Here is a 25,404-nt window from a genome sequence, read left to right as displayed (position 1 = left end):
GGACGGAAGAATCCCATGTACAGCTACAGACTGGGGACCAACAAGCTAGGCAGCAGGTCTGCAGAAAATGACCTGAGAGTAACAATGGATAAGAAGCTAGATATGAGTCAGCAGTGTGCCCTGGTTGCCAAGAAGGCTAATAGCATATTGGGCTGCATTAGTAGGAGCATTGCCAGCAGATCGTGGGAAGTGATTATTCCCCTCTGAATGGTTCCAATGTCCCCATCATATATCAGTTCACGGGGCACAGCTGTCTTGTCTCATTATGGCCTTCCCTTCCCAGAAGTGGACACTTGTAGCCAACACTCGTCAGCTGACACTTAACTGACAGCTCCTCAAGTTCTCCTATGCTCGGGAAGGTTTGAAGTTATTGTAGTTGACGATTTTTAAAGCAATCATATCACCAGCACTCCACCACCCCACAAAACCTCCTCACATTAGCCACGAACCTCATGGAGCTGCTGCTGCAGGTCACGATTTTCTGTCACTATTGCAACCTGAGCTTCGAGGTCCCGATGAACCGACCTGTACCCAAAATTAGGAGAGCCAATCAGAGTTAGGCAGGGCAGACTGCTTCCTGCCAGGTACAGCCAGAGGCCTGCAGGAAAAGGGAGAAAAAGGAAATATGGCAGACAAAGGAAGTGACCAGGATAGCCTCCAACAATTGCTCTTAATGTTTTTCATTTCTTTTAAATGCTTCATTAGATTTACAGGAACAGTAAGTGGTCATAGTACAAAGCAAGCTGTCAGGAAACACACACAGACAGCTTTGCATGCCATGCAGAGCATGGCACAGACCTGCAGAGCCCCGGTACACCTGGCTCTGGCTCTCTACACCCGTTACTATGTGCACTCTTGGGGACAAAGTGGATTGCATCAGTGGCACTTCCAAGGGTAACCACTGTCGTTTTTCAAACCTGACGGACTGCACACAGCACACAACACTCAAGGGCTAGTACCCAGTGAATCAAACGCCACGCAACTTTTGTACCAGGAAATACCTTTGATGCCCTAGACTGTAAAACAGCTCTCGAGCCGCTGGCCCTGGGCCAGGCAGGTAGGCACAGCAATCCTGACTCAGTTTTCATTTTCCCCACCACACAAATATCCTGGGAACACAGCTATTTCAGTGCTCCCCTGGAGAAACTACATCTGCACGCCAATATGCAGCCCCCAAAGCTCTCCCTCTGCAATACAAAGATCATCGTCATGTTGTGGTAGACAGCTCACTGGTGTGAACAGCATTCCTCCAATATCTCTAAGGCTGTGTGTGTTTCTTTATGTGACCAGAAGACACCCCTGCAAGGAAGACCCTCAGTTTTAGCCAGGGCACTTTTACATCTCAGAATTCACCCAGGTTGTTGTGGCTGTGAAGTTCTGTAACTTTTTCATCTGAGTTCTCCACAACTTTTGAACAGAGTCAGTGCGTGTGCGCAGAATGCCTTGCCTTTTCCCTGCCGTTTTTAAAGGCTTTCAGACCTTCTTCACCAGGCAAGGAAAACAACACATAACAGAATGGGGGCACAAGCCCAATTACCCACACTCCCCCTACGGGTTACCTCTAAAAACCTCTTGGACTGAGAGCTGGTGAATTACATTATCCAGTCCTGAGGGTAGGGCCTGCAAGAGACAGCAGCATGAAGACTCGGAACAGAAGGCATTGGCTAGCTCTGGCCGTGAATTCATACAAGATCACCACCAACACAGCAGGTACAAACAATCACACCCACTCGTTCCCTTGAAACATCACCCGAGGGTCAATTCAAACTGCTGCTATCTATAGCACAGCACACGCTGATCTCCTGGAACTCCCAGTCCCAACCAAAGATACTGGATCCTCTCCAGCCTCCCAACTCTAGTCAGAAGAGAAACCACCCTAAGCCCCCAGCAATCCCAGCCCTTGCCAGACAAACAATTAGGGTCTAGTGTCATGGCACCAGAAAGATTGTTCACAAGCCCAGGGACTCTCAGGCACTCCCTGGCATTGGTACGATGGAGTGTGGAAGAATGGCCAGAGGATAATCTCGGGAGAGGTTAAGCTACGGCTGAAGGAAACCTGTCAGGTCACTTGCTGGACAGAAGCTGATGTAAGGGAGTTGTTTGTTCTCTGCTAAGCAGGGCACATGCGGGTCTTGGCGCGTGTCCCTAACAAGATGCGTTTTCCCAGCCCACAAGTCACACAGCAGAGAAGCTACAGCATAAAAACCACCTAGTCCTGAACAAAGGCCCGTTTCCTAATTCAGACCAAGAGCCCTTCCAAGAACGCCTTGAGTAAGAGGCTGTCGATTCACCGCTGGTTCCTGTAACATGCTCCCCACCCCCACAGCACCACAAAGCCAGCAGCCTCCCCGCAGCCACTTTCAGTTAAACCTCCCAGCTCAAGAATGGCAACTGCCCATACCACAGCCTCCCAGCTCACTACACCCACTGGAACTGGCAGGAATTTGTTTACACTGTCAACAAAGGGAGCCCCTGAAATCCACAAAGAAATACATGAGCTCTGCAGAGATCCAGCCCTTCCCAGAGTCATTTTTTTTTTTTAATTAGAGCAGATTCCTAAGTAGGCCAGGTCTGGTAACTGCAGATACAGTACCTAGAGCTGGGGTTGGGGCAGGAACCTGCCTGCCAAGCTGGGGTAGTGACTAACGGGAGAAGATAACCACCTCCCTCCTCTGATGTAGCCAGGGAAGGAACCCTGCAATGCCTGTCCTGGCTTTGGCTTTGTGACTGTGCCGGGAGGCATTTGCTCACACTATGACTCACCTTTCCAGGAGAGGAAAGGCAGAGTTTCCCAATCCTCATTCAGCGACAATAAAACACTTTCATCGGAGCTGCAAGGAACACCCACTTGGCACCTGATCACCTGACCTGGCGGGGGGAGGGGGGTCTTTAATCCTAAAGTATGTGGCTGCCTAGCCCTGGGTAGCACCTAGGGCAGAGTTTCTCAAACTGGGGGGCACAGAGTGTATTCTGAAGGGGACATGAGAAGCTTTAGGGGAAAAAACAATGCACACATTTTACCCACTGCCATGAATAACTAGCCATGTGGATTCCTCTGACAGATCAGGTCCTCAGCTGGCGCTGTGCAATGGACTTGAGATGGTGCTGTGCATTTGGACGGATTTCTGTTAAGCTTGCATGGCATTATATAAAGTTGTTGCCATCTGTACTTTTATCCGTTTGCTACGATGCAGGGTGCACATTTAATTGCAAGCATCGGTCACCAGGGCAGTTTTGCTTTTGCTCTTATTACAATGGATCGTGGGCTCTGTTTCAATCAATGCCTTGCTGCTTTTCATATTTAGTGAGAGTTGCATGTTGGTTTTTCTTTATTGGTATATGCAATTGTGTGGCAGGGGAAGGGGCATAAATTACTCCAGACATAAAAAAGGGGAGCGCGATCAAGTGAGTTTGAGAAGCACTGACCTAGGGCACAGGAGCAGGAGACCCCATGGATCCTCATCTCACCAGGTCAGTCACTGTGCACTGCTCTCAGACACAGGCCAGGTCAAGACTGACATTTCCCATCCACACTGACACTGCAACTGTGCAGGATAAACTAGCACTTAGCCTCTCTCAGGGCGAGTTCGATCACAACAGCGGTGGGAAAGCCTGCACAATGTTGGAAGAAGCTGTTTAACCAGGGGTAGGGAAGGGCATTGCCAAAATGCAGTAGCATAGAGCCAGGTCTGTAAGAGATTAAAGGCGCCTTCCTCTGAAGCTGACAAAGACAGAAAGATGCACAGCTGCTGAGGAGAACAGGGAAAAGTGGGGTTGATCCCACACCCTCTTCCAAGATCCAAACTCTAAGCCAGATTATTTCAAACTTTTTTTCTGTGGTCTCCTCCTGCTTCCCCCTTTCAGCCCATTCTCAGTCCTGCACATCTTCTATGACCCTAGGCAGTAGAACGAACAAGTCAAGTGAATTACACGTCAGCCAAAGAGCAAAGCAGACCAGCAATGGAGACTACAGACCGGCGCCTCCAGCACTCGGAAGGGAAAACAAGACCTAAGTGTCCAACACACCATGTTTCTTCAGGTTCACATCTTCCCCAGCACTGATCCTGTGGAAGCCCTGGAGATTCCTTTGCTCCTGTCACATATGATGACATAACAAATCTACCTCTAGCCCAGGTGTATGGAAAGGCTTTGGGTAAATTGCTCAGAGTAGGAAGCTGCTCCCCAGGTACAGATCAGGTTTCTTGGAAAAGCAAGGCATTCCTTCCTAGCTCAGTCTATGCCTGCCCTGGGGGATCAAACCATAAAATCTCACACACACAGTTACCATTGTCCAGCAGCATGAGTAAACTACAGAAAGCTGAGCATAGAATTCCTGGAAACCAAAACACTTCCCAATCAAGCAGGCTCAGGTTCCTCTCACTACCACCATTTGTGAGCACTCTCCTGTACTGGTACTACAAGCAGTGCATGCTGTGGCATAGGTATTGCATACAAAGGTGGAGGACATGCTGGTAGAAAGATTTGCAGACCGCCTCCACTAATGATCACACCACTGGTAGTATGGATGTGGAAAACACACATTTTCTTCGTCAAGAGAAGGCCTCAGTCAGCAGCTTCTTCTCCCACCACTTCTGAACCCTCTTCCGCGCAGCCCTGCAGGAACCGGGCTAGATAGTGGCATTCCCGCAATCACTAACAGCCAGCATCTTCAGATGACGTCAGGCAGACATCCTACAAAATTGCAGGCCCTGCACTTTGAGCCAGTAGGAAGGTCCCAAGGGATGAGCTGCATCCTCCCACTGTTCTAATCGGATGATGAGCAGGCTCTTCAGCGGAGTGCAAAGCTGACTATGGAAACAAGCTTAACTCCAGTGGGCTTGGCTCTTGCATGCAGTGACCCCGGGAGTTTTCTAAAAAGGAGGGCCTCCCACTACATGACCTGGCACAACTGCCAGCTCTCCTTGAGAAGGACTGGAACAGCAGGTGGTGCTGCGGATTGGGGTTGAAGCCATCAGCAGAGCTGAGTAGAACCAAGGACTTGAAAGGCAGAGATATCGAAGATTTCCTGGGTGACCTTCGTGTAATCTCTCCAGACCAATATTCCCATGTGTGAGACGGGGATAATACTTCCCTACACCCCAGAGATAAAAACTTCTCCTTGCAGGAATGTCTGTGAGGCGGTCAGATACTATGGGGATGGGGCTATATAAAAACCTAGAGACAGAAAAGCGGTTTGTAAAGGTGTGACCTCAACTCCACACACAGCAGCCCTATGTATGAAAAAAACACAACAATTAAACAGACTTCCTAGCCTACACTCAATTATTAAAACCACTAGTCAACTGCCAACTGTTCACAAGTGTGTATGTAAAACTACCCGGAGAGCAGGGGTCTCACTGCTCTGGCAGGAGACTAGAGAGGAACTAAAGATACAGGGGAATTATGCCCAATCTGTGCAGTATTGGGCTTGTGAGAATTGGACATGCCCATAGCTACCAACTACTGCTCAGAAAGGTTCTGTGGCCACATGGGCAGGCACATGACTCCTAGCCGGAGCTCTGTGGAAGCAATCTTTAATAAACAATATTCATCTCTCAGGGATGTCCTTTAACTGGCTGCATATGTATTTGCCCACTCATCTCTACATTTTCTGCCATGCTGCTGCCTGTGTTCTGAACTCTCTTGTACAACAGAGGGAGATGCTCCTATGCATCCCTAACACTCCCTAAGGTTTGCAAAGATTGTCAGGGACCCATCCCCATGGGGTCCTAGATGTACAAGAGCATTGGAGTTGCTGCTGACTCACTGTGGCTCCTGTTTCCACTGAAGATCCTCCCAATTTCCTGCGCTGAGATCCCTTTCACATCCTTACAACAGGATTAATTGCATCACTTCCCATTCTGGAAATGGGTTAGATCAATGCAACAGGAAACTGAGAAGCGATGAATCAGAACTCCTACCACTGTCATGAGTGGAACCAGATGCCTCATCTTCTCCCTCACCAAGTGTAGTCAGAACCACGCCCTTCCTCAACCCCCACCCCCATGTCTGAGCGCAGTACAGTAATTTTGTAATTTAATACAGCGTACAATTCCCCTAGGCCAGTGTTTCTCAACCTTTTAAGTAGCAAGAACCCCCTAACTTCTGAAAATTTTAATAAGTACCCCAACACTCAATTTTCCATGGGATTTTATGTTTACAGATTAATGTGAGCTATATGTTGGAAGAAGGGCTGAGTACATAAGGCCATGATATGACAGATGTAACCCTACCCACGCTAGATCTGACCATCTTTACACCAGGGGTGCACAACTCAAGTATGTACCTGGGCTAGAGGTGATGTTGGCCACAGCTGGGAGGCTTTGAGCTGCATGCCAATGCTAGGGAACTTAAAGCGTCATGCCAAATTTTTTGCCATAGATTTGAGAAGAGGAAAGAGAGAGAGAGACAGGAAAAGAGGGTAATTAGTAAAATCTGGGGCTATTATAGTTGTCAAGTTTTCAAGGCACAGGGCTTTGAGCCAGGGAGGAAGGCTGCCACCTGGGCAAATTGCAGGCGGCTGCCACCCGCCTCCCAGCTAACAGCTGGGACCGGGCAGGAAGTGGGAGGCTGCCACGTGCCTTTTCCAAAAGCTGGTGGCTGCTAACCGCCTCCCAGCTGGGAGTTGTGACAGGGCGGGAAGCGGGCAGCTGAAGCCCTGCTTCCCGGTACTGTGGCAGCTGCCGCCCACCTCCCAGCTGGGAGGTGTAACTAGGTGGGAAGCGGGGCCTGCCGCCCTCCCCCAGAAGCCAGGGCCTGCTGCCCACCTCCCCTTCACTCTGTTTTTCCCCAGGTACCCCCCGCCTGTGTCTCGCGTACCCCCGGGGGTTGCGTACCACAGGTTAAGAAACTATGCCCTATGCCATGATTCCTCTACCTTAAACTTCCTTGGAGAGGCCAGCTCAAGAGAGTTGGGAGCTCAGTCCATCCTTGACTTCTACTCAAAGTGCCAATGCTTAAGAAATGTTAAGCAGTAATTGCTTCCAGTCACCACTGACTTGGGAGTGGACTGGAACAGAACCAGAATCCTAGAGCTGAGAGACCAATTTCCATCCTCAGGCCCCTGAACCATCCAGATTTTCCAGGTTTATGCACACCTTGGACCTAATAGGTTGTAACAGGGACATACAGCTTAGTACAGACTAAGCACCCAGCCAGCCCCTCACTGGCCTCATGCTCTGTTCCTAGGCTAACCTTCAATCTCTCTCCAGAAGGGGTCCTGAGGACCAGCTGTCTCACCTTTAGCATGGAAAGTCCATCCATTCCTGGCGTACTCCTGTAGTTGGACCCTGTTGTGTTGGCCACGGCAGCACACCTTGTTGTAAAACTGATGCGCAATGTAAACATAGGCAGCAGGGATGGCACCTGCCATCCCTTTGGCACCAAAGAACCCGTTCACCTCTGGTGAGGCCAGTAGAATCTCATACTCTGCCCTGGTGCCCAGAATGAGATCCATGTAGGCTTGCGTGAGGTTGAAGTAACCAGTGGAGAGATATATCCTGGAACCTCGCTCTGCCTCTGTCAGCAGTGTTTCGGTGACTATCTCATCTATTTGAATCCCAAAGGGTTTCATTTGAATTAGTGGATAAATCCAGGTGTCCGGTTCTTGTTTTTGGTCCCCAACTGCATTAGGGTCTTGCTGGGGCAATAACCGATCTCCTGCTGAGCTCCTTCTGTGGAACGTCTGCATGTGGAGGAGTTCTTGTCGTGTCCTGGCAGAGCTGATCACTTCCATGACTCTCCTATTTGCTGCTTCACAATATGCCAGCTTGTCTCCTAAGTGAAAACAAGCAATGACTATCAGAGGACATAGAGCAGTGACACTCAGACTGAGACTCGCGAGCCGCAAGTGACTCTTCGGTGCGTCTCTTGTAGCTCTCTGCAGCACATGATATTGAAACACGCTGGGATTTAATTAGTAACCAGTCTAAGTAACCAATCAGGATCCTTCTACTGTGTTATTTCTCAACTATAATTGGTTAAATAATAATACTTCATTGGTCAATCATTTTGCTGTGAGAATAATATATAAACCCTAAATACTTCCCCTGTATTCATATTTAAACAGTCTGACATAGCAGTGTAGTAAATGAAACAATGAACTCACACCACTGAGGTTCTTTTGGGTAATGCTGATCGCTAATTTGGCATCTAAACCACTGAGGTCTGAGTACAGTTGATATAGAGCTATGTATTAGCTATTGCCTAGTAGGGAAACTACACACAGACAAGCACTACAATGGAAGCAACCCAAAGAGAGCCCCCTGACATGGAGACCGCACAATCTGCTGTCTCTCAAAGATGGAAATGTGGATGTTCGCAGTTGGGCACCACATGACAGAGGGAGAGTTGTCAGCCTTCAGAGGGAGACAAACACAGGAAAAGGCAGCAGCTTCAAGCTCAATGGCAATTGAAAAGGCTGGGAGCAGGACTGGGGCAGAATGATCACCCCTGAAAGCAGGAATGTGCCAAAGGAAGCCTGAGAGCTGCTAGTTCCTTTTCCCGCTCAGCAGATGGACCCCACAATGCTCCCCTTCTCCCAGACACTTTTAACATCTCTTTGCATGGGTCATTTTGTGGAGGACCTTCTAGGAACCAAGTGCCACGGGAATTTCCAGATGGGGATTTTAGGCCAATGCCTGAGGGAACAGGTTCTTTATCACCCACAGCATGCAGACACTGATTTGATCCAGGAAGTTTACCTGTCCTATGAGGAAGTGCAAGAGGGCCCTCCACCCTCCCGAAGACAGCAGTCACCCACTGCACACGCACACACTCCATGGCACCACCACCTCATGTCCTGTAGATGAAGGCCTGCCGATGTCATTTCAACTTGATTTGATTGGCATCTCCCTTTGAGATCACTCAGTTCCTCACACCTGATACTCTCCACACTGCAGTGCCACAGAACAACATGCCCCCAAGCAGAAGGGCGGTTTCCAGATCTCCCTGGGCTGGGCAGGAACGTTCAACAGCAGCAGACATGGCCTGGTCCTCTCTCAAGGGGAGGGTGACCCTTATGTCACTTCCACAGTGACCCCTGCTGACCAGTTTAGGAACAGCAACAACAAGGCTATCAAGCCTTTCCGGAAGACCACAGGGAGCTACAAAGTAAAGAGATATGCCTCCTTCGTTCAAGAGGCCTTTCTTTTTCAGCCTCCTTTGGTAGGTTTGGCCCCATCTTCCAAGTCCTAGTGGGCAGGATGATCTGAAAGCACCCTTTGCTACCACCATTCTGGGAGCTACACACAACGTTTAATGGGGCCCTTTACACTAACTACCCACTGAGAAGGCTTAGGTGTCTCTCTTGGGCTTAAAGATGAGTCCCAACTCTCAGCAGGGACCAACGTGTAAAGCAAGCTGATGAAGGCTGACAGGGCCCAGGGCTGTGTAATTGCTCCAAACAACCAGAAAGGACTGAATCAAACTAGTTCAAGTATGAAAGCAATCTACACCCAATGGAAGCAAGGCTCCCAAAAAGAGCTGTAAAAGAGCTGTGTCTAGGCAACTAGTCAGTGGGGTCTGAGGCAGGCGAATGATTAACCCATTAAGGAGTCTTGCTGTAAAAGACGATTTATCTGATTAGACACAGCAAACCAATATTTGCATGCTACCAGCCAAACAAAAGCCACCAGGTAACACCTGAGAAGGGCTCCGTTCTTTATCAGGCAAGTCTGCATCCAGGATTATCCTATACAAGATCAGCCTGCAGGAGGGCAGTCATCACTCACTGGATCTCCTACTTCTATTATATGTGGCTTTGGAAGCCCCACATCTGAATGTTACTGTGATTTAAGCCACACTGCTGCCAAAAAGCAGTTTTGCTAGTTGGCAGTTTTTGAATGAGGTTTCCCCATGGAAGATGGCAACGGTCCTGCACGGCCTGTACTTGAGACTGAATTATGTTAGTGCTGCTTCCTTCAATCAGAGAGGTCCAGTGCTCTGCATTATGCACTATATATTCCTGCCATAGCATAAGCTTCCACCTACACATCCGATTACCAGTGTACCATGTCATCTGAAAAGTTCTCCCCTCCTCTCTGCCCATTCCTCCACCATAGAGTCCCTGCCTCCTTCCCATTGGGTCCTTACCTGAAAACCAAGAACACACTTGAACATGAAACACTACACTCACTGGAAACAGACTGGAGTTATACAACCCTCAGAACGTTTATAGGGGACATCCAGAATTATATTAATCTAGCTGAGAATATTGGAAGGGATACAATCCCTCTTGCTTTAGGGCCTAAATCAACCACTAACTAGTGTGGTTAGGAAGAAATGTCCCCTATAGGCCCAAGCATAATTTTTTCGGGCCCAGTACAACTTGTAACACGGGCCCCCACCCACACACATACCACAATCCCTCATCCCATACGTACAATCTCATGAGCCATGAAAAAGGTTTGAATTCTGAAATTAGTTACATATTCTACATTTCTGAAAAATGCCCCCCTATGTTATTTTTGTTTCTATAAATATCCTCAGGCATGATCTACAATTTAGACTCATTTTTTAACTCATGGTGATGGGGGTTGCAGCCTGGGCCAGGCCCCCCAGGGCCTCCAGGCCCTGACAAAGTGTACCCTTTCCCTCCCATGTGGGGGCCCTGCCTATAGGCTGTTTATTCTATAACTGACTTCTGTGCAGCCTTGCATCTTCCTCTGAAGCAGCTAATACTGGCCACTGTCAGAGACGAGATACTGGACTAGAAAGACCTGGGCTGATCCAGTCTGGCAAAACCAAGATTACAAGGAATTGCAACAGGTGGGCTGGAAGGGGATTCCTCACACCCAGCTGACCAACATCAAACCCTCAGTGATTCATAAAGTATTTGGAGTCAGACCAGTGCTTAGTTTGTGCCATGGTTTGCCAGGGCTGAGCCCCGGCACCACTAAATTTGTCACATCAGTTATGAAAGTAAAACAATTGCTTAAGCCCAAGCACCTCTTTCATTACAAATTAAGCACTGAGTCAGGCTCCCCCCATCATCCCTTCCCATTGTTATTCCTTCCTTCACCTGGACCACATAACCCTCATGTTACAGGTAAGGTGGTTCTCATACCTTGGTAAGGATGCACCATCCCCTCCATCACCTGGACTGTATCATCTTGCTGTAACTGCAGCGATACATCTCCAATTGCATCGACTAGTTCAGTGAAGAAATCTGCGATCTCGGGAGAGTCCTGTAGGAACACATAGCGGTCCTGACGATTGGTGAAGTACGAGTCACTCAAGTTTGCACTGGTGGAGAAGAGGAGGGTAAGAATGCCAGGATAAAGAGCACAACCTGTTCACGTATCTCATTCCACAGGTAGAGCTGAAGAATTACAATACAAAATGCTCTGATTTAACATTTTTAAAGAACATTCCCCAAGAAGAGTGATATTTATTTTGTGTATTATCCTAGAAGCTAGGAGCCCTATTTGTGGCCCAGGCCACCATTGTCCTAGCTCTATGCTTGTCCAGCGCCAAGACAACCATCTCAAACAGCTTACAATACAACTCCCTCACTCTGTGCAGCTAATAAGGAAGAGACCCACCAAAGCAAGAGGCAAAAGAGGTTTTCTTCTGAATCTTGACAGTTGCAGCATTATAATGATCACTAAGGTGTAAGCAGGTTACAAATGAAAGCAATGCTATCAGCACGTGTTGACACAAGACCGCCAATATGCATTTTCAGCTCTAACAATGCTGCTTCTTTACCACATCCCTGCCTGGCCCTCTCTCTGTAACTCTAGGCAGGACTACCAGACTACCCCTCACCCAAATGCAGCACAGAGTACTTAGAAGGATGGATAGAGGAAGGACTCACCCACTCAGGATCAAGTTATCATCGAAGAGGTAAACCTTGATGTGCTGCAGCCCAATGGTTTCATTGAAACGCTCAGGGATTAAGAGTTTGAGAAGCCCACGCAGATTTGGAGTGTGGAAGAGGGATACACGGACTTGCTCTGGAAACCTTCTCAGCAGTGGAAGTAACATGGTTCGAGAGTTCTTCCTGCCTGAAAGAGATGGCGATAGTTATATGTGAAGCCACACTTCTACCACACCAGCAGATCTGCCAGACAGGACCCCAACAAGAGGGCAAAACAGACTCCCCCAACCCCTCAGCTGGAAACTGCCTTCCCTAGGATCTGCTGCTTTATTTGCTTGAATTTTTAAGAGGATTTCTTGTTTTAAGAGATGATTTACTTGCATTTTATATTAATTTTATCATGCTGTAACCAGCATCCCAAGGTCACTGATGGGCAGACTTATAAATTATCTAGTAGGATGGACACATTCATGCCTCTTCACCTGGCCGCATGTAACACTAACTGAACTTGGAGTGAGAATTTATCACAACAGCATCTGGTTACTGTAGATGCCACTTCTGCCAACTCCAACCCTCCTTTACAAAGTGAAGCACCAGACAAGAGGAGCAGGGGAGCAAATGCCACTGACACACGAATTGGGCTTGGTGGGCTTGCTTGTGTGTAGCTGAGGGCAGGGTTTGGGTTTTAATGCTCCCATCATTTATTTTCCGAAGTAATACTACTGGGTTGGAAAGTTAACTGGGAATACAAAGCTACTGTATTTTGACGACCTGTGGTTCATACCAAAATAGAACTGGTTTTAGAAAAGACAGATTTTAAACCTTTGGGTCTGATGAGCCTAGAGCGCCTCGCTCTGAAAACAGCCTATCCAACCAATCCGGCTTGCTGTAACTGAGCCTCTGAAGTGAGGAGACCAAGGGGGATACCGTAAAACCTACCTCGAGATCCTCTTGTGAAATCTAGGAGAATGGAAACTCTGAAGTTAGTGGGATCACTTGCCTGCAGTGACCTCTCCAGTGTGTCTTCTATGCAATCCACCTGTGGGAAAAAAGTCACACTGCACATTACACAGAGTCAGTGAAACCCTACACTATGGATTTTATAAGCCAAGGAGCCAGCTGCTAGGAAAGTTTGCATGCCTCTCTATGAATCTTTTCCAGTGATCAATCTTTCTAATTTAGACCTTACTACTTTGGGATAGTGACTCTGTCTCTTTTAGTATATAAAAAGCACTATTAACCTCCCAGACATCAAAAATAACTAGTGTATAGATTTTGTCTGCACACAACGCATTATTCAAGCCTCTGAATTCCAGTTATGCACAGTAGAGAGTCATCCAACCTCATTCCTAGATCAGAGACTTCCACTGCCATCCAAAAGAGGGGGGGAAGCAGTTCCCATGAGCTGCAGAGCCTGTCCTACTCCTATTATGGGCAGATTAGAGCCCTGTGTACAAGTCTTAAATTGGTTACAAATCCACGGAGAAGCGAAACAAATCAATGTCCATGATAATCTGTCCACCTGCTGGACTCCTCACAGTGGAATTTGTATTCCAAACTACAGAATAATTTCAGGACTCAAGATTTCTGCTCAAAGCCCTTTGTAGAGAGAAGCCTTGTTTCCAGTGGGGAAAGGGCAGAAAGCAGAGAAGGTAAAGCAACATGAGGCATAACAGTGACCTCTCCCTCACTACAACAGGCTGACAAGAAGGTGTATACGCACAGATCACACACCTGCATACAGTTCATAGTGGACACGATATAGATCACCACACTGGCATCCCTAAAAACACTTGGACTATTTTCAAGGAAAGTGCTAGTGTGTGGGTACCAACAACCCCACAGCATGGGAAAACCTGCAGAAATTGTGCCAATAATTCTTAACCCATTATCCGGATTCATGGTACGGAGGACAGTTCCTTTGATCTGTAATAGATTTACACCACACATTCCCTGAACATGTCCTCCAAGTTCCCTTTCTGCACTCGGGAGTCATGCTGAGAAGTTCCCAAGTGAGGAGATGGAAATATAGGGGGAAAGTCTGAGCCCAGGTACTCAGAGGTTACAAAAGAAAGCAGATGGACACCCCGCTCTAGCAGAGCAGGGGGAAATGCACGGTGCCCCTACCCAAGTCAGTATTTTTTCAAGTCTTCATAGCCCCCCAATTCCACCCACACTTACCAGCTCCTGTTCCAGGAGTCCTGTTCCTAGGTACAGCGAAGCCACTACCACTCGCTGCTTGGCTGCTTTTATCTGCTCCTGAGGACAAGGGAAGAGGAAAACAAGTGCAGGATCACAGGCTGCGCTGGGATTTCATAAACACCCTTGGTTCTGCAGAGAATAGCAAATCCCTTTTGTAGCCCTGGGGACTACAGAATTAAGCCACAGCCAAGCAGCAGAGGTCCCTGGTGGGACATATTTAACTTCAACAACTTTAGAGGGGTTTGCCTTTCCCATCTTCAGTGTTAGCCAAGTATTTATTTTTATTCTGTAATTCATAAAGGCACCAATTACTAAGTGTCAAAACAACAACGCATGGAACACAGGCTCTTCCCCATCCGTAAACCCCAACCCAGCTCACTTAGGTGACAGTCTGAGAAGGTCATCACAGGCTCTACCAGACCAACAGGAACGTTCTAGCAAGGGTAATATACATCTCACATCCACAGACATTCATTTAGGGACTATTCATGAAAGCCCTCACTCAGTTCAGTGGGGAAATGCAAGGAGAAAGGCAGGTCTTGGACAGCCAGAATGCAAACCACAGAGGGTTCATTTGTATCCAGCAACGAGCAGAAAATCAACACAACCTCTGGAAAAGTGGGTAACTTGCTCCCTGTAGCTACTGCCACTAAGCACAGAGGGCAGAGCTGCACTCTGCATCAGCTGAAACCTTGACAGAGAGTCAGTCTTGGGTTCCCCCACCACCTTTTTCCTTCTGGGGTAATTTTTACTCCCTTGTTTCCTATCTTAATGGTTTGTTTATGGCCAAGAGGGCAAGATTCATGCCTTTCCCAGGATTCAATGATGTTGTACTCCGTGGCCAGGACCCGACAGTGGAGCTTGATATCCATCTCCTCCCCTGAAAGGGCTCAAGTTTCCATCCTGCACAGAGACAGAACCTCCATGCCCTTGGGTGCATGCTTTCACTTTCCCCACTTGGCCCACACAGAGGTTAAGTGTAGCTTTTGTCAATAGCATCTCTCTGCTCCCCTCTCCTCCAGCACTGACTTTACGAAGGAAGACATGTCAGTGGAAGCTTCTGAAGGTCATACTGACTCATTCATTTGGTACCCATGACCTGGCCAATCCTGTTCCCCAATAACTTACAAGTCATAAAGCAGTCCTAAAACTGCCATTTTAAGAACTCAGCATCCCTACATTTGAGCATTTCTGAAACATAGGGTTGCTAATTTTAACTGTGACAAGATCCAAACAATCAAACTGAACAAGGAAATTCTCATACCAGCTCTGTTGCACGTCTGAGGAGAGATATGTTATGGAACCTGAATCCAGCCACATTAATAGCTGCCACCACCTCCCCAAGGCCACACATGCTGGAAATACAACTTACCTTCATGAGCTCATAGAATTCAGCCGGGGATGAGAGCACCTGGATGTGAGAGCTGGAGACCCCAAACTCTGGAACCAGGTTCCTGATCCACTGGAACCTGTGCACCCCCTCAGGACAAAAGCAGCATGATGGGGCTGTGACCTGAGGAACAGCAGGGGTGAGCAATGGGGCCAGCAGAAGCCATGATGATCTGACAAAGGAAAGAGACAGATTAAGGAATTCTGCATCATAGAGTTGCAGTTTCCTATAAACACCCTACAAGAGTGAGTGCATGAGCAAAGGGTGCATCAGGTCAGGTATTTCAGTAGGGATAGGGAAGTGCTAGTACTGTTCTATAAGACACTGGTGAGAGCTCATCTGGAATAAAGTGTGCAATTCTGGTCTCCCAAGTTTAAGAAAGATTAATTCAAACTGGAACAGGCGCAGAGAAGGGCTACTAGGATGATCCGAGAAATGGAAAACCTGCCTTATAAGGATATTCAAAGAACATGGCTTGTTTAGTCTAACCAAAAGAAGGCTAGGGGAGATACAATCGCTCTCTATAAATATATCAGAGGGATAAATACCAAGGAGGGAAAGGAGTTATTTAAGTTAAATGCTAGTGTGGACACAAGAACAAATAGATATAAACGGGCCATCAACAAGTTTAGGCTTAAAATTAGACACAGGTTTCTAACCATCAGAGGAGTGAAGTTTGATACAGCCTTTCAGTGTGAGCAGGGAGGGCAAAAAACCTAACTGGCTTTAACACTGAGCATGATAAGTTTATACAGGGGATAGTATTATGAGACTGCCTGCAACAGAATGTAGCCAATCTGCAACTTCCAGCAGCAAGTATCTTCAAAGGCCAGTGATAGGACCCTAGATGGGGAGGGCTCTGAGTTACTACAGAGAATTCTTTCCCAGGTGTCTGGCTGCTGGGTCTTGCCCACATGTTCAGAGTCTAACTGATCACCATATTTGAGGTCCGGAAGGATTTTTTCCCCAGGACAGATTGACAGAGACCCTGGGATTTTTTGCCTTCCTCTGTAGGATGGGGCATGGGTCACTTGCAGGTTTAAACTAGTGTAAATGGTGGATTCTCTATAACTTGAAGTCTTTAAATCATGATTTGAAGAAGTCAGTACCTCAGCCAGAGGTTATGGATCTATTACTGGAGGGGTGGGCTGAGGTTCTGTGGCCTGCAATGTGCAGGAGGTCAGCCTAGAGATGACAATGCTTGGCCCTTCTGGCCTTAAAGTCTATGCGATCAGACCTGCAGCATTACACATCTCATTGATGTTAAGAATGCCCTTCATCTCTGTCACTCACAACAGGATCACCAGAGCTACATGTGGAAGCAGGAAACTAGAGAAAGGCAGATCTGACCACCAGTGACTCCCCCGGATTCCACAGAGAGGCTCCCTGAAGGGCTCCAGAGCAGACATGCAAAGAGAGGAAGAGACACAATGAGTGGCACTGAGAGGGCAGAAAGAGAAGCTAGAATACCAAATGTAGGTGCCAACTCCTGTGATTCCCCATTCTAACTCTTAGACTTTCAAAGGACTTACAGTATCTATAATCTCACTATGCTCTCTGCCAACTCTGAGACAAATCACTCCTCTACACAGTCTTTGATACATAAGCAGCAGCTTCACTGGGCCAAGCGCTGGTTTCCATTCTGTTGTAGCTCACAACAGAGCCAGTCTTATTTGTATTCCCTCCCCCCACACACATACACATTTCTTATAATCCAATCCAAGAGCTTTGTAACAGCTTTCAGAACTGTGTGTGACCTTTAAGACAGCTTTGAATCCACGTTTTTAATAAACCAAGTACTTCAGGACTGATCCAGAACAAAATTTAGAACACACAAAGCACCAAACACAAGCTTTAGCAAAGCAACTAAATGCACGATGCTGTAAGCCAGAAACACCACAATCCAGGAACACACACCAGTGAAAAACTCAGAGAAAGCTGTCAAGTGCTGACCTATGCCTCAGATAAAATATAGTTGCTGAAAACTGATTGGGAAGAAACTGTAGCTACCATACAGCGTCATGCAGAGCATAAGGTATTAGAAGGAGGAAGTCAAGGTTTCACTCACAGAAGCTACAAAGGTCAACTGGAAAATGAGTTAGAGAAACTTTTTTTTTTTTTTTTTTTTTTTTTTAAAGAAAGTATCAAAGAATATTTCAAAATTCCTCCTCTTGAGAGTAACAGGAGAAGGCCCATTGCTCAGAGCTGTGGCTTAGATTTTGCCTTTCAGGTGCGGGGGGACAGATAAGTGGCATTGTGGGTTAGTGAACTATCTTGTCCCCTTTTGAGATCTAGAATGAAATTCTGAATGGGCTACAGGCAGGTCACATGTGGCCCTTCATGGAAGTTTGTCCTTATCACCAAACCCCCACACAATTCAGCACAATTAGCAGTGGCATTCAGGAGAGATCCAGGAACAGAAAAAAAGTCCCTGAACTGCATCTACAGAGTTGGGAGAAGAATGCTCTGATCAAAACTATATTAGCCCAACTTACAGGAATAGGACATTTACACACAAAGAACCATGTCTGCTCCTCATACAGTATCTTTGAGGAAAGGCTGGTCCCTCAGGGCCAACAGGTAATCCTGTTGTGATCTGCCCTCACACGCTCCAACACCTCATACAAAGAAAATCCTCTTGAGTATGACCTTTACCAGAATTTTATGAGGAACTCTTGGGTTTTACCACCATCCAAAGCCCAAATGACCACAGATTCCAGGAAGATAAAATGATTTCACTTATTTACTTCATGATAAAACACTGAATCTTCCCAAGATTTGCAAGAGCCCTTGCACAAAAGCCAGACAGTTTGCGGCTGCATTTCCCAGAAAATCCACCAGTTTGTCACTGCCTATTCATCACAATGGAGATCTGAGTCCATCTGTAAAAGAATGCCTAGCAATTGTGTTTTTAGCAGATCATGTAGACTGAACTTTAATTCAGCACCATGAATTACAGTAATTTGGTCTTTAAGAAGAATGGAAAACTTCCTCCAAAGGAAGAACATTTTAAAGCGCTTTCCTAACCATTTCCAAAAGCCGCTACTTACCTGAAATGAATTTTAAGGGGGATTTTTAAGTTATTTATCTGCATCCTATAACAGTTGAGCAGCACCATTCAAGCCCACAGAAGGTCTTTGCTTACTATGTCCTGTAGTATGACCTACAGAGACACAAGCTGAGCAGAGACCCACTGTGGTAACAGACTTATCACTGAAGCCAGCTGGGAAATACAAGGGATCAGGAAGACTACACTGCCCAAGTTCACACGGGTATGCAGAAGTGCTTCACACACAACTATACAGCATGGAGAGTCATAATGAAGACAACAGCACTATAAGCTAATCTTAAATCAGGCTTATTGACCCCTAGAATTATTCCATATGGGTTGATGGCAGCAAATTTTACATGCAACATGTCAGTAACTAGTGAATCATACAATCAAGGATCAATATTTTCCTTGTTAGACTGCTGGCCAAGCCTGACACAAACTGCATTTTCCCAAATAACATGATAGCAGCCTAGGATCAAGTTTCAAAAGGAAGTTTTTCAATAGCATTTTTGAGATTTCAAGGAAGGTGTTTCATTGCAGAAAATCCAAAGACAGAAATTAAGCTAACCCCTCTGTATACGACCCTGAATTAGGAGTATGGCTTAATAAATACTTGTCTGGAAGTTCTTTCCCACTGTCACTGTGGGAAAAATTCTATTTTAAGCGATGTTCTCTGTGTGTGCTGATGGGCACTGTTGCCCTTTGTAATTTTCTTCAATGCCTCCAAGATTTAAAAATAAAACATGTAAGTGCATCATTTGATCTTTGTGTGTGAAATTTGGCGTTTATAATTTATTTGATGTGGAGACTGCAGGGTTTTATAACTTGGGCTACAAAACCCTTCAAAATGAATACAAATTTGGCATTAGCCAACTATAATTAGTAGTAGCCTATGGAAGCAGACACCTCTATCCACAGACCACTGAAAATTGCTCAAGCAACTACCTGCATATCATGCCACAAACATTCTACACATACAGCCAAACCCCAAGTGTCATGTTAAGAAGAAACCATTTGAACCCACATTTCCAAGAAACTGACAGTATCCAAGAACAGATAGAAAAAGCTTCTTGGTCCACAAACAATGATGAATTAATCTGAAAAAGCAACCAGAACTAGCTGGGGTCATTCTGTATCTTTTCTGGATAAAATCCACCCCCTATTTATAGATCGCAAGTTTTTTGGACGTTCTATTTGGAAGAACTGAGGTTTTGCCTTGCAGACTTGTGCATACTAGAGGGAGTTCAGAAGCTACGATTCACCATAAAACCTCAGCTGCAGCACCAGAAATGAACTGAAACTGTAAAATCCAGCTCACTCCTTTCACCCACACAGAAGTCTCCACATAGTAGGATCTGCAAATTGCTTTTGCCTTGAAATTCAGCACTTGAGTATATACTGTTTCTTTTTGCAAAGCTTTAAGGGTCAATGGCTTATTGGCAGCAATGATTTTGTTGTTAAAACACTGATGCAACGAACAAGCAGAGAAGCTTGAGAGCAACTTCCTTGAACTGCCAAGACCTCGCAGCAGTGTGGTGCTAAACGTACAGCCTCCTTTCCATTCTTTTCTTCCCAGACTCTTGCTTTCTCTGTTTTTAAGTCCACAGAGGAGAGACGCAAGCCACACTCTCACTGGAGGCTATAAGGTCACTTCAGCACTCACAGGTCTGGCTGCTACTCACCTCCGCCCACCAGAAAAGTATCAGTAAAGAAGATGCCTGGGGACCAGGGAGGGCAAAGCAGTGCACAGATTGTTGTAAAATGAAAAAAGTCATGTACACATTGGCTCACACTGTAAAAGATGTGCTACTAAAAAACAAAAAGCCACCATGTGATACTTGTGAGAATTTTGTTAAGTGAAATGGAAGTTTTAGTGATTCACAGGACAAGAAGATGCACCTCCCCAAATGCAACTCACTATATTAAAATTACCAGGAATTCAGTCGACTTAATGCAAGACAGAGTTGTGCACCCTTTTGCCCAGGAGACAACATGGACAGCTAAGAAAGGAGTTGCTTGGCTAACCAGATTTTTTCAGTAATTGATTCTTCTCAGAAATTGGCAACAGAAATTGCGACTTGGTTGCTATCTAAATATTTGGCAGAGGGGCCAATGGGTGGAGGCAGCTTTTGAATAAGGAACTCATTGTTTGCCATCTCATGATAATAAATCTTTAAGTAAGTTTTACTGTACACAAGTGAATTGGTGAGAACAAAATAGTCAGAACACTGTGAGATAGAACCAAGTAGTTATGAGAATGTAACAAACTTCCTGTAATACTAGCAGCTGATGACCTTTCCCAAATAATGCAAGACTCACAACTGCCCAAGACAATTTGAAGGCTTTAAAATTCTTGTACACTGCAAAAAGAAGGCATCATTCAGTTACCACACAATATGACACCACACTTTAAGAAAGCAACAGTCTTCAGCAAGGTTCATTCTATCTGAAGCCTCCGGGTCATGGATGACTGAAGGAAATGTAGCCTTCTGTCATGTACCTCTCAATACATGGATGACCACACATCTTGTTGTGTAAGTGGCCAGCTGGTGAATGTTTATGATTAAACATTGGGTAATAACTACACTCTTACTGTACAAGTGCCAACGTTTTTAGTGATGAGATTTTCCTGGCCCTGATATGCTAACCTCAGTGCATTATCAGCAGGAGATTTCTGCTAAAGTCAAAGTTCATCTGAACTTGAAAATAGCACAATAGATGGTATTTTACAAGAATTTATGGCTGCAGAGCTTGGAACGTCAGTATGCAATCTGACCAGAATAAAGGGCAGCATGTTGCCACTTTTTGCTCCAACGCAAGTGAGCAAAGAGGCAAAGGATAAACCACAACATGGCTCTAATTCAACCATCACTTCTTCACACTTAATTTGAATGCAAAAATGTTAAAGATACAGACACAAAAGGATATGGACAACTTCAGGGCAAATGAAGAAACTAAAGAAAACTGGCAGCCTCCTTTCAAAACAGGGAAATAATTTGAGGATGTAAGGAATGCTGGTTTTTCTTAATATGAATGAGATCTGGAGACGGTCTCCATGCAAGGCAAGTCTGGAAAATAAGACTATGCATGGAATTATCCCAGATGAGAGATCTCGGAAAGCAGGGTAATAAAATGTAGATGGTGCCAGAAAAAAAGGTAATTGCTATAGGGCTTTGTTTCAGAATTGTGCCCTATACAGTGAGGCAGTTAACCTGTGCTCTGTGAATGCTGCAGTTACAATTGCTCTCAGTAATAATTTATATCTCTGAGACTTTGCTTTCCTATTGGGTGGGAGGGTTATGCTTGTCCTTCAATAACAGGAGGCAAAACTAAGAGAGCTCCCCTGAAAACAGCACAAGGCAGGGAAACAGTAAGATCTCAAGAGGCCTGCAACAATGCAGAATCTAACAGTCTGGCAGTTTTGTTTTTGGATTGACTGGAAGCTGTACGGTATTGTAACTGCTTTTAAAACTACATATTTGTTCAAGAACCCAAGCAAGATTCCACCAAGATTCCAGACCACAAATAAGCTTTCCTAAATTCAATTTTCTTTTCTTGATCTTTCAGAGGAAGTCATCATCCATGAAGTTAGGCTAGTAGTTCTCAAACTGGCCTTCCTGGTGTTCTGATGAAGGAAAGAATTCAATAATTGGGGAAATGGGCTGTTGGGAAGGGAAGGCAAGTTTTAGCAAGAAATTCACAGAATGAAAAAGAGTTGGAGATGCATTAATTAGGCCAAATCTTGGAGTCCAAAGAGATCAATACATTCTTGTACCCTAAAGGGACTTTTGCTGATTATGTGTATACTTGGAATTTGAGAAGATACTGAGTTTTTAGTCAAAAGATACTGCAAGAAGCTCCAGAGATGGAGCGTCAGGAGCAGGAACATACATGCCAGATAAAACAAATGCTGATCCGTAGCACAAAACCACCAAATCCTTTTAGAGTTTCAAAAACAATCACTCTTTTCCGATCAGCCATTATGTTGCATAACCATTGGTGCTACGGATTTCTGTTTATCACTAGGGGCAGCAAGCATCAGAAGGGTCACAACAAAGAATGGTCTCCTCAGGTTTCTGGACTAGTCTGCATTCCAGAGAATCATCTAAGACTTCAAATACTAAAAATGGCACCCAGTGTTGGCATTTCACTTTCTATTCAGATGCTTATGACTAAGGCTACAATTTTGGAACAAATATTTATAGTAAATTTCACATGAGGGTTGGGAGAAAAAAAATTAAGTCACAGAAAGGGCAGTGCTGGAGAGCGAGACCACCGCCCAGTAGCAGCTTCTGTCCCACAGGGCTGGGCCTGGCTCCCCCACCTGGGTGCTGCAACCCAGTACATGAGCTCACAGCACCACTCAGGTGTGGCTGGTGCACCCCCCGTAGATGGGGACAGAAAGATGGGCTGGGCAAACCTGAGTGGCATTGTGACCCCAAGTGCCAGGCTGCAATGCCACTGAGTTTGGGGGTTTAATCGAATGTCTTTTCACAGCCAGCCCCAAGGACCCACAGGCTTTATTCAGTGTCACGATCTCTGCAATAAAACCACAGCCTTCCTTCAAGTGTGCAACCGTGTCTCTGGGCAGCTCAGACGTGCAACGAGGGTTAGCACGTCCCGGCAGCAGCGAGGGCCGGCACTGCAGACGGCAGGTCCCCCACACCGCGGTGTCTCGCTTGACCTAATGCTTCCGTGTTGTTGCCTGTTGTGTTGTGTGCGTCCCCACACACCCGCCTCGCCCTGCGCACCCCCCACCCCCAGAGCCCGGCTCACACCTCCCCCCATTCCCGCGCCTAGCGAGCGTCAGGGACTCGCACCCCACGGCCGGGCCGGGCCGGGGAGCGGGCCACGCTTACCTCCGGCAGCGCCGGTCCCGGCCGCGAGACAGACGGTCCGAGAGGCGCCCGAGCAGCGCGGCCAGGCCCAGCCTCCCGCGAGGCAGCAGGTCCAGGAGCCGCTGCCACAACACGGGACCCGCGCCCGCCGCCATGGAGACCTGACCATGCTACTTCCGCTTCCGGCCGCCGCCATGGAGACCAGCTACTTCCGCTTCCGGCCGCCGCGGAACAAGCGAAAGGCCCCGAGACCGCCCGGCCGCGCACCGCCCGCCTTCAACAAGCGAAAGCTTTATTGGGGCGCGCCCGGCCCGGACACGACACGACACGACACGACACGAGGCTCCCCCGCGCGGGCTCGGAGCTTGGCCCCTTCCAGCCAGGGCCGGACGCCTGGGTTCCGTCCCCGCCCCGCCTCGCCGTGCGGTGGGGGCAGGGTTCGCCCGCGGCAAGGTCCCGCAGCTGCGCTAGGCCCGGGGCCGCTGCCTCCTCCCCGATCCCAGGCCAGCGCCGGGGTCACCGGCACCAGCGGCCCGGGCGGGCTTGTGTGGGACGGGGCCCAGGCCGCCGGGTGCGGGGAGCGGGAAGGTCGAGCCCGGCTGCCGGAGGGCCCAGCCCAGGCCATGGGCCCAACCTCCGCCTCACAGGCGCCTGGAACGCGCCCGGCCTGTGCTCTGCGCCCGGCCTGTGCTCTGCGGCCAGCGATACAGCCCGCTCGGGTCCGTGCTGCCCTCCGCAGGGCCGGCCCTCGCTGCCCGGCCAGCCCGCCACGCTGCTCCTGACAGCCGAGAGACAGTGGAACTTGGCCAGCACGGGGAGACGCGTGGAGCAGAAGACAGAGTCTCACGGCCCGGCTCCTAACCCATGGCACCGGCGGCTGCGGAGAAGGAGCTGGGCCTTCACTGTGTCCAGAGCCTGCCGGGGCCACGGTGTTGCCACCTCTGTTTGGCAACAAGAGTATTCCTCTGGGAATGCGTTTTGTCTTCAGGAGTCATGGAAGATGAGGGTTGGCAGGGAGCTCAGGAGGAATCTAGTCCGACTCCTGCAGGACCAACCCCGACTAATCACCCCAGCCAGGGCTTTGTCGAGCCGGGCCTTAAAAACCTCTAAGGATGGAGATTCCACCACCTCCCTAGGTAACCCATTCCAGTGCTTCACCACCCTCCTAGTGACAAAGTTTTTCCTAATATCCAACCTAGACCCTGCCCCACTGCAACTTGAGACCACTGCTCTTAGTTCTGTGATCTGCCACCACCAAAAACAGCCTCGCTCCATCCTCCCTGGAACCCGCCTTCTGATAGTTGAAGGCTGCTATCAGATCTCCAGGACAGGGACTGTCTTGCTATTCTGTATAGTGTTAAGCACTCTGAAGGCATTTTAAGTGGTATCTAGGTACAGAAAAGTTGGTTTGCATGCCTGCTTAGTGGGTTTACGGCAGGATGACAGTGGTTGTGCTGAAGAGAGGCAGAGGTACACAAGGAGTATAGACGTACCCTGATCATGCAGTTATTAAACAGACAAAACCCCATTGAAATTTGTGGCAGTTTTACCTACGTAACAAATGCAGAATTGGGCCCATGAAAGAGTTCACCTAGGAGATGGAGCAGTGAGTGTGAACATTGAGCATTACAAGCCAAATAAAAATGCCTTGAAACCCTACTCATCTGTGCTGCATTTTGTCACTATTGCTCTCCAAGGGGCTGAACAATGATCCTGAGATCTTTGTCTATCTTCTAAGTGCCACAGCCAGAACACCTGGCTGCTCCAGGGCTATGCCAGCCTCTAAATCTTCCATGTCTGTCAATCCCTCGCCATTTTCCAAATAAACAAGTAGAACCCAAGATTTCTTGGGGAGGCAAGTCTAAGAACATTCCCTGTATTGAAACCAGAGAATGAAAATCTCTCCACAGTAAGATGCTTTTGTAAGGAACTTTTGAACTCTTTTTACAACACCCATGGATAAATGTCTGATTCAGAAAAAGCAGGAAATTCCGAGTTAGGGCTTTGCTGCCAAAGTGTCTGTGATTCACGCCCCAAGGCAAAACCAACAAAAATAACAGCCGGAAAGATGCCCTAATCTCAGATGCTGTTGGCTTTCAAATTT

At 47.3% G+C, this 25,404-nt stretch overlaps 1 protein-coding gene across 1 annotated transcript in view; it reads right to left on the bottom strand.

Annotated features, from left to right (window-relative positions):
• Nucleotides 1-23,496, bottom strand: part of PGS1 (phosphatidylglycerophosphate synthase 1) — a 29,542-nt gene extending 6,046 nt beyond the window's left edge. Inside the window, 9 exon segments of the mRNA XM_067547173.1 lie at nucleotides 450-598; nucleotides 7,240-7,776; nucleotides 11,066-11,244; nucleotides 11,816-12,005; nucleotides 12,758-12,857; nucleotides 14,000-14,077; nucleotides 15,393-15,582; nucleotides 23,322-23,464; nucleotides 23,467-23,496. Of these exon segments, the coding sequence (XP_067403274.1) occupies nucleotides 450-598; nucleotides 7,240-7,776; nucleotides 11,066-11,244; nucleotides 11,816-12,005; nucleotides 12,758-12,857; nucleotides 14,000-14,077; nucleotides 15,393-15,582; nucleotides 23,322-23,464; nucleotides 23,467-23,496 (1,596 nt within the window).
• Nucleotides 23,497-25,404: the final 1,908 nt, after the last annotated feature.

The sequence above is a fragment of the Emydura macquarii genome, unplaced genomic scaffold, assembly GCF_026122565.2.
Source record: "Emydura macquarii macquarii isolate MOO-44397 ecotype Brisbane River unplaced genomic scaffold, CSIRO-AGI_Emac_v2 contig_1230, whole genome shotgun sequence".
In the NCBI taxonomy this organism is placed as follows: Eukaryota; Metazoa; Chordata; order Testudines; family Chelidae; genus Emydura; species Emydura macquarii.
Note: the sequence above shows the minus strand (reverse complement) of the source record. Positions and strands in the feature narration are given on the sequence as shown.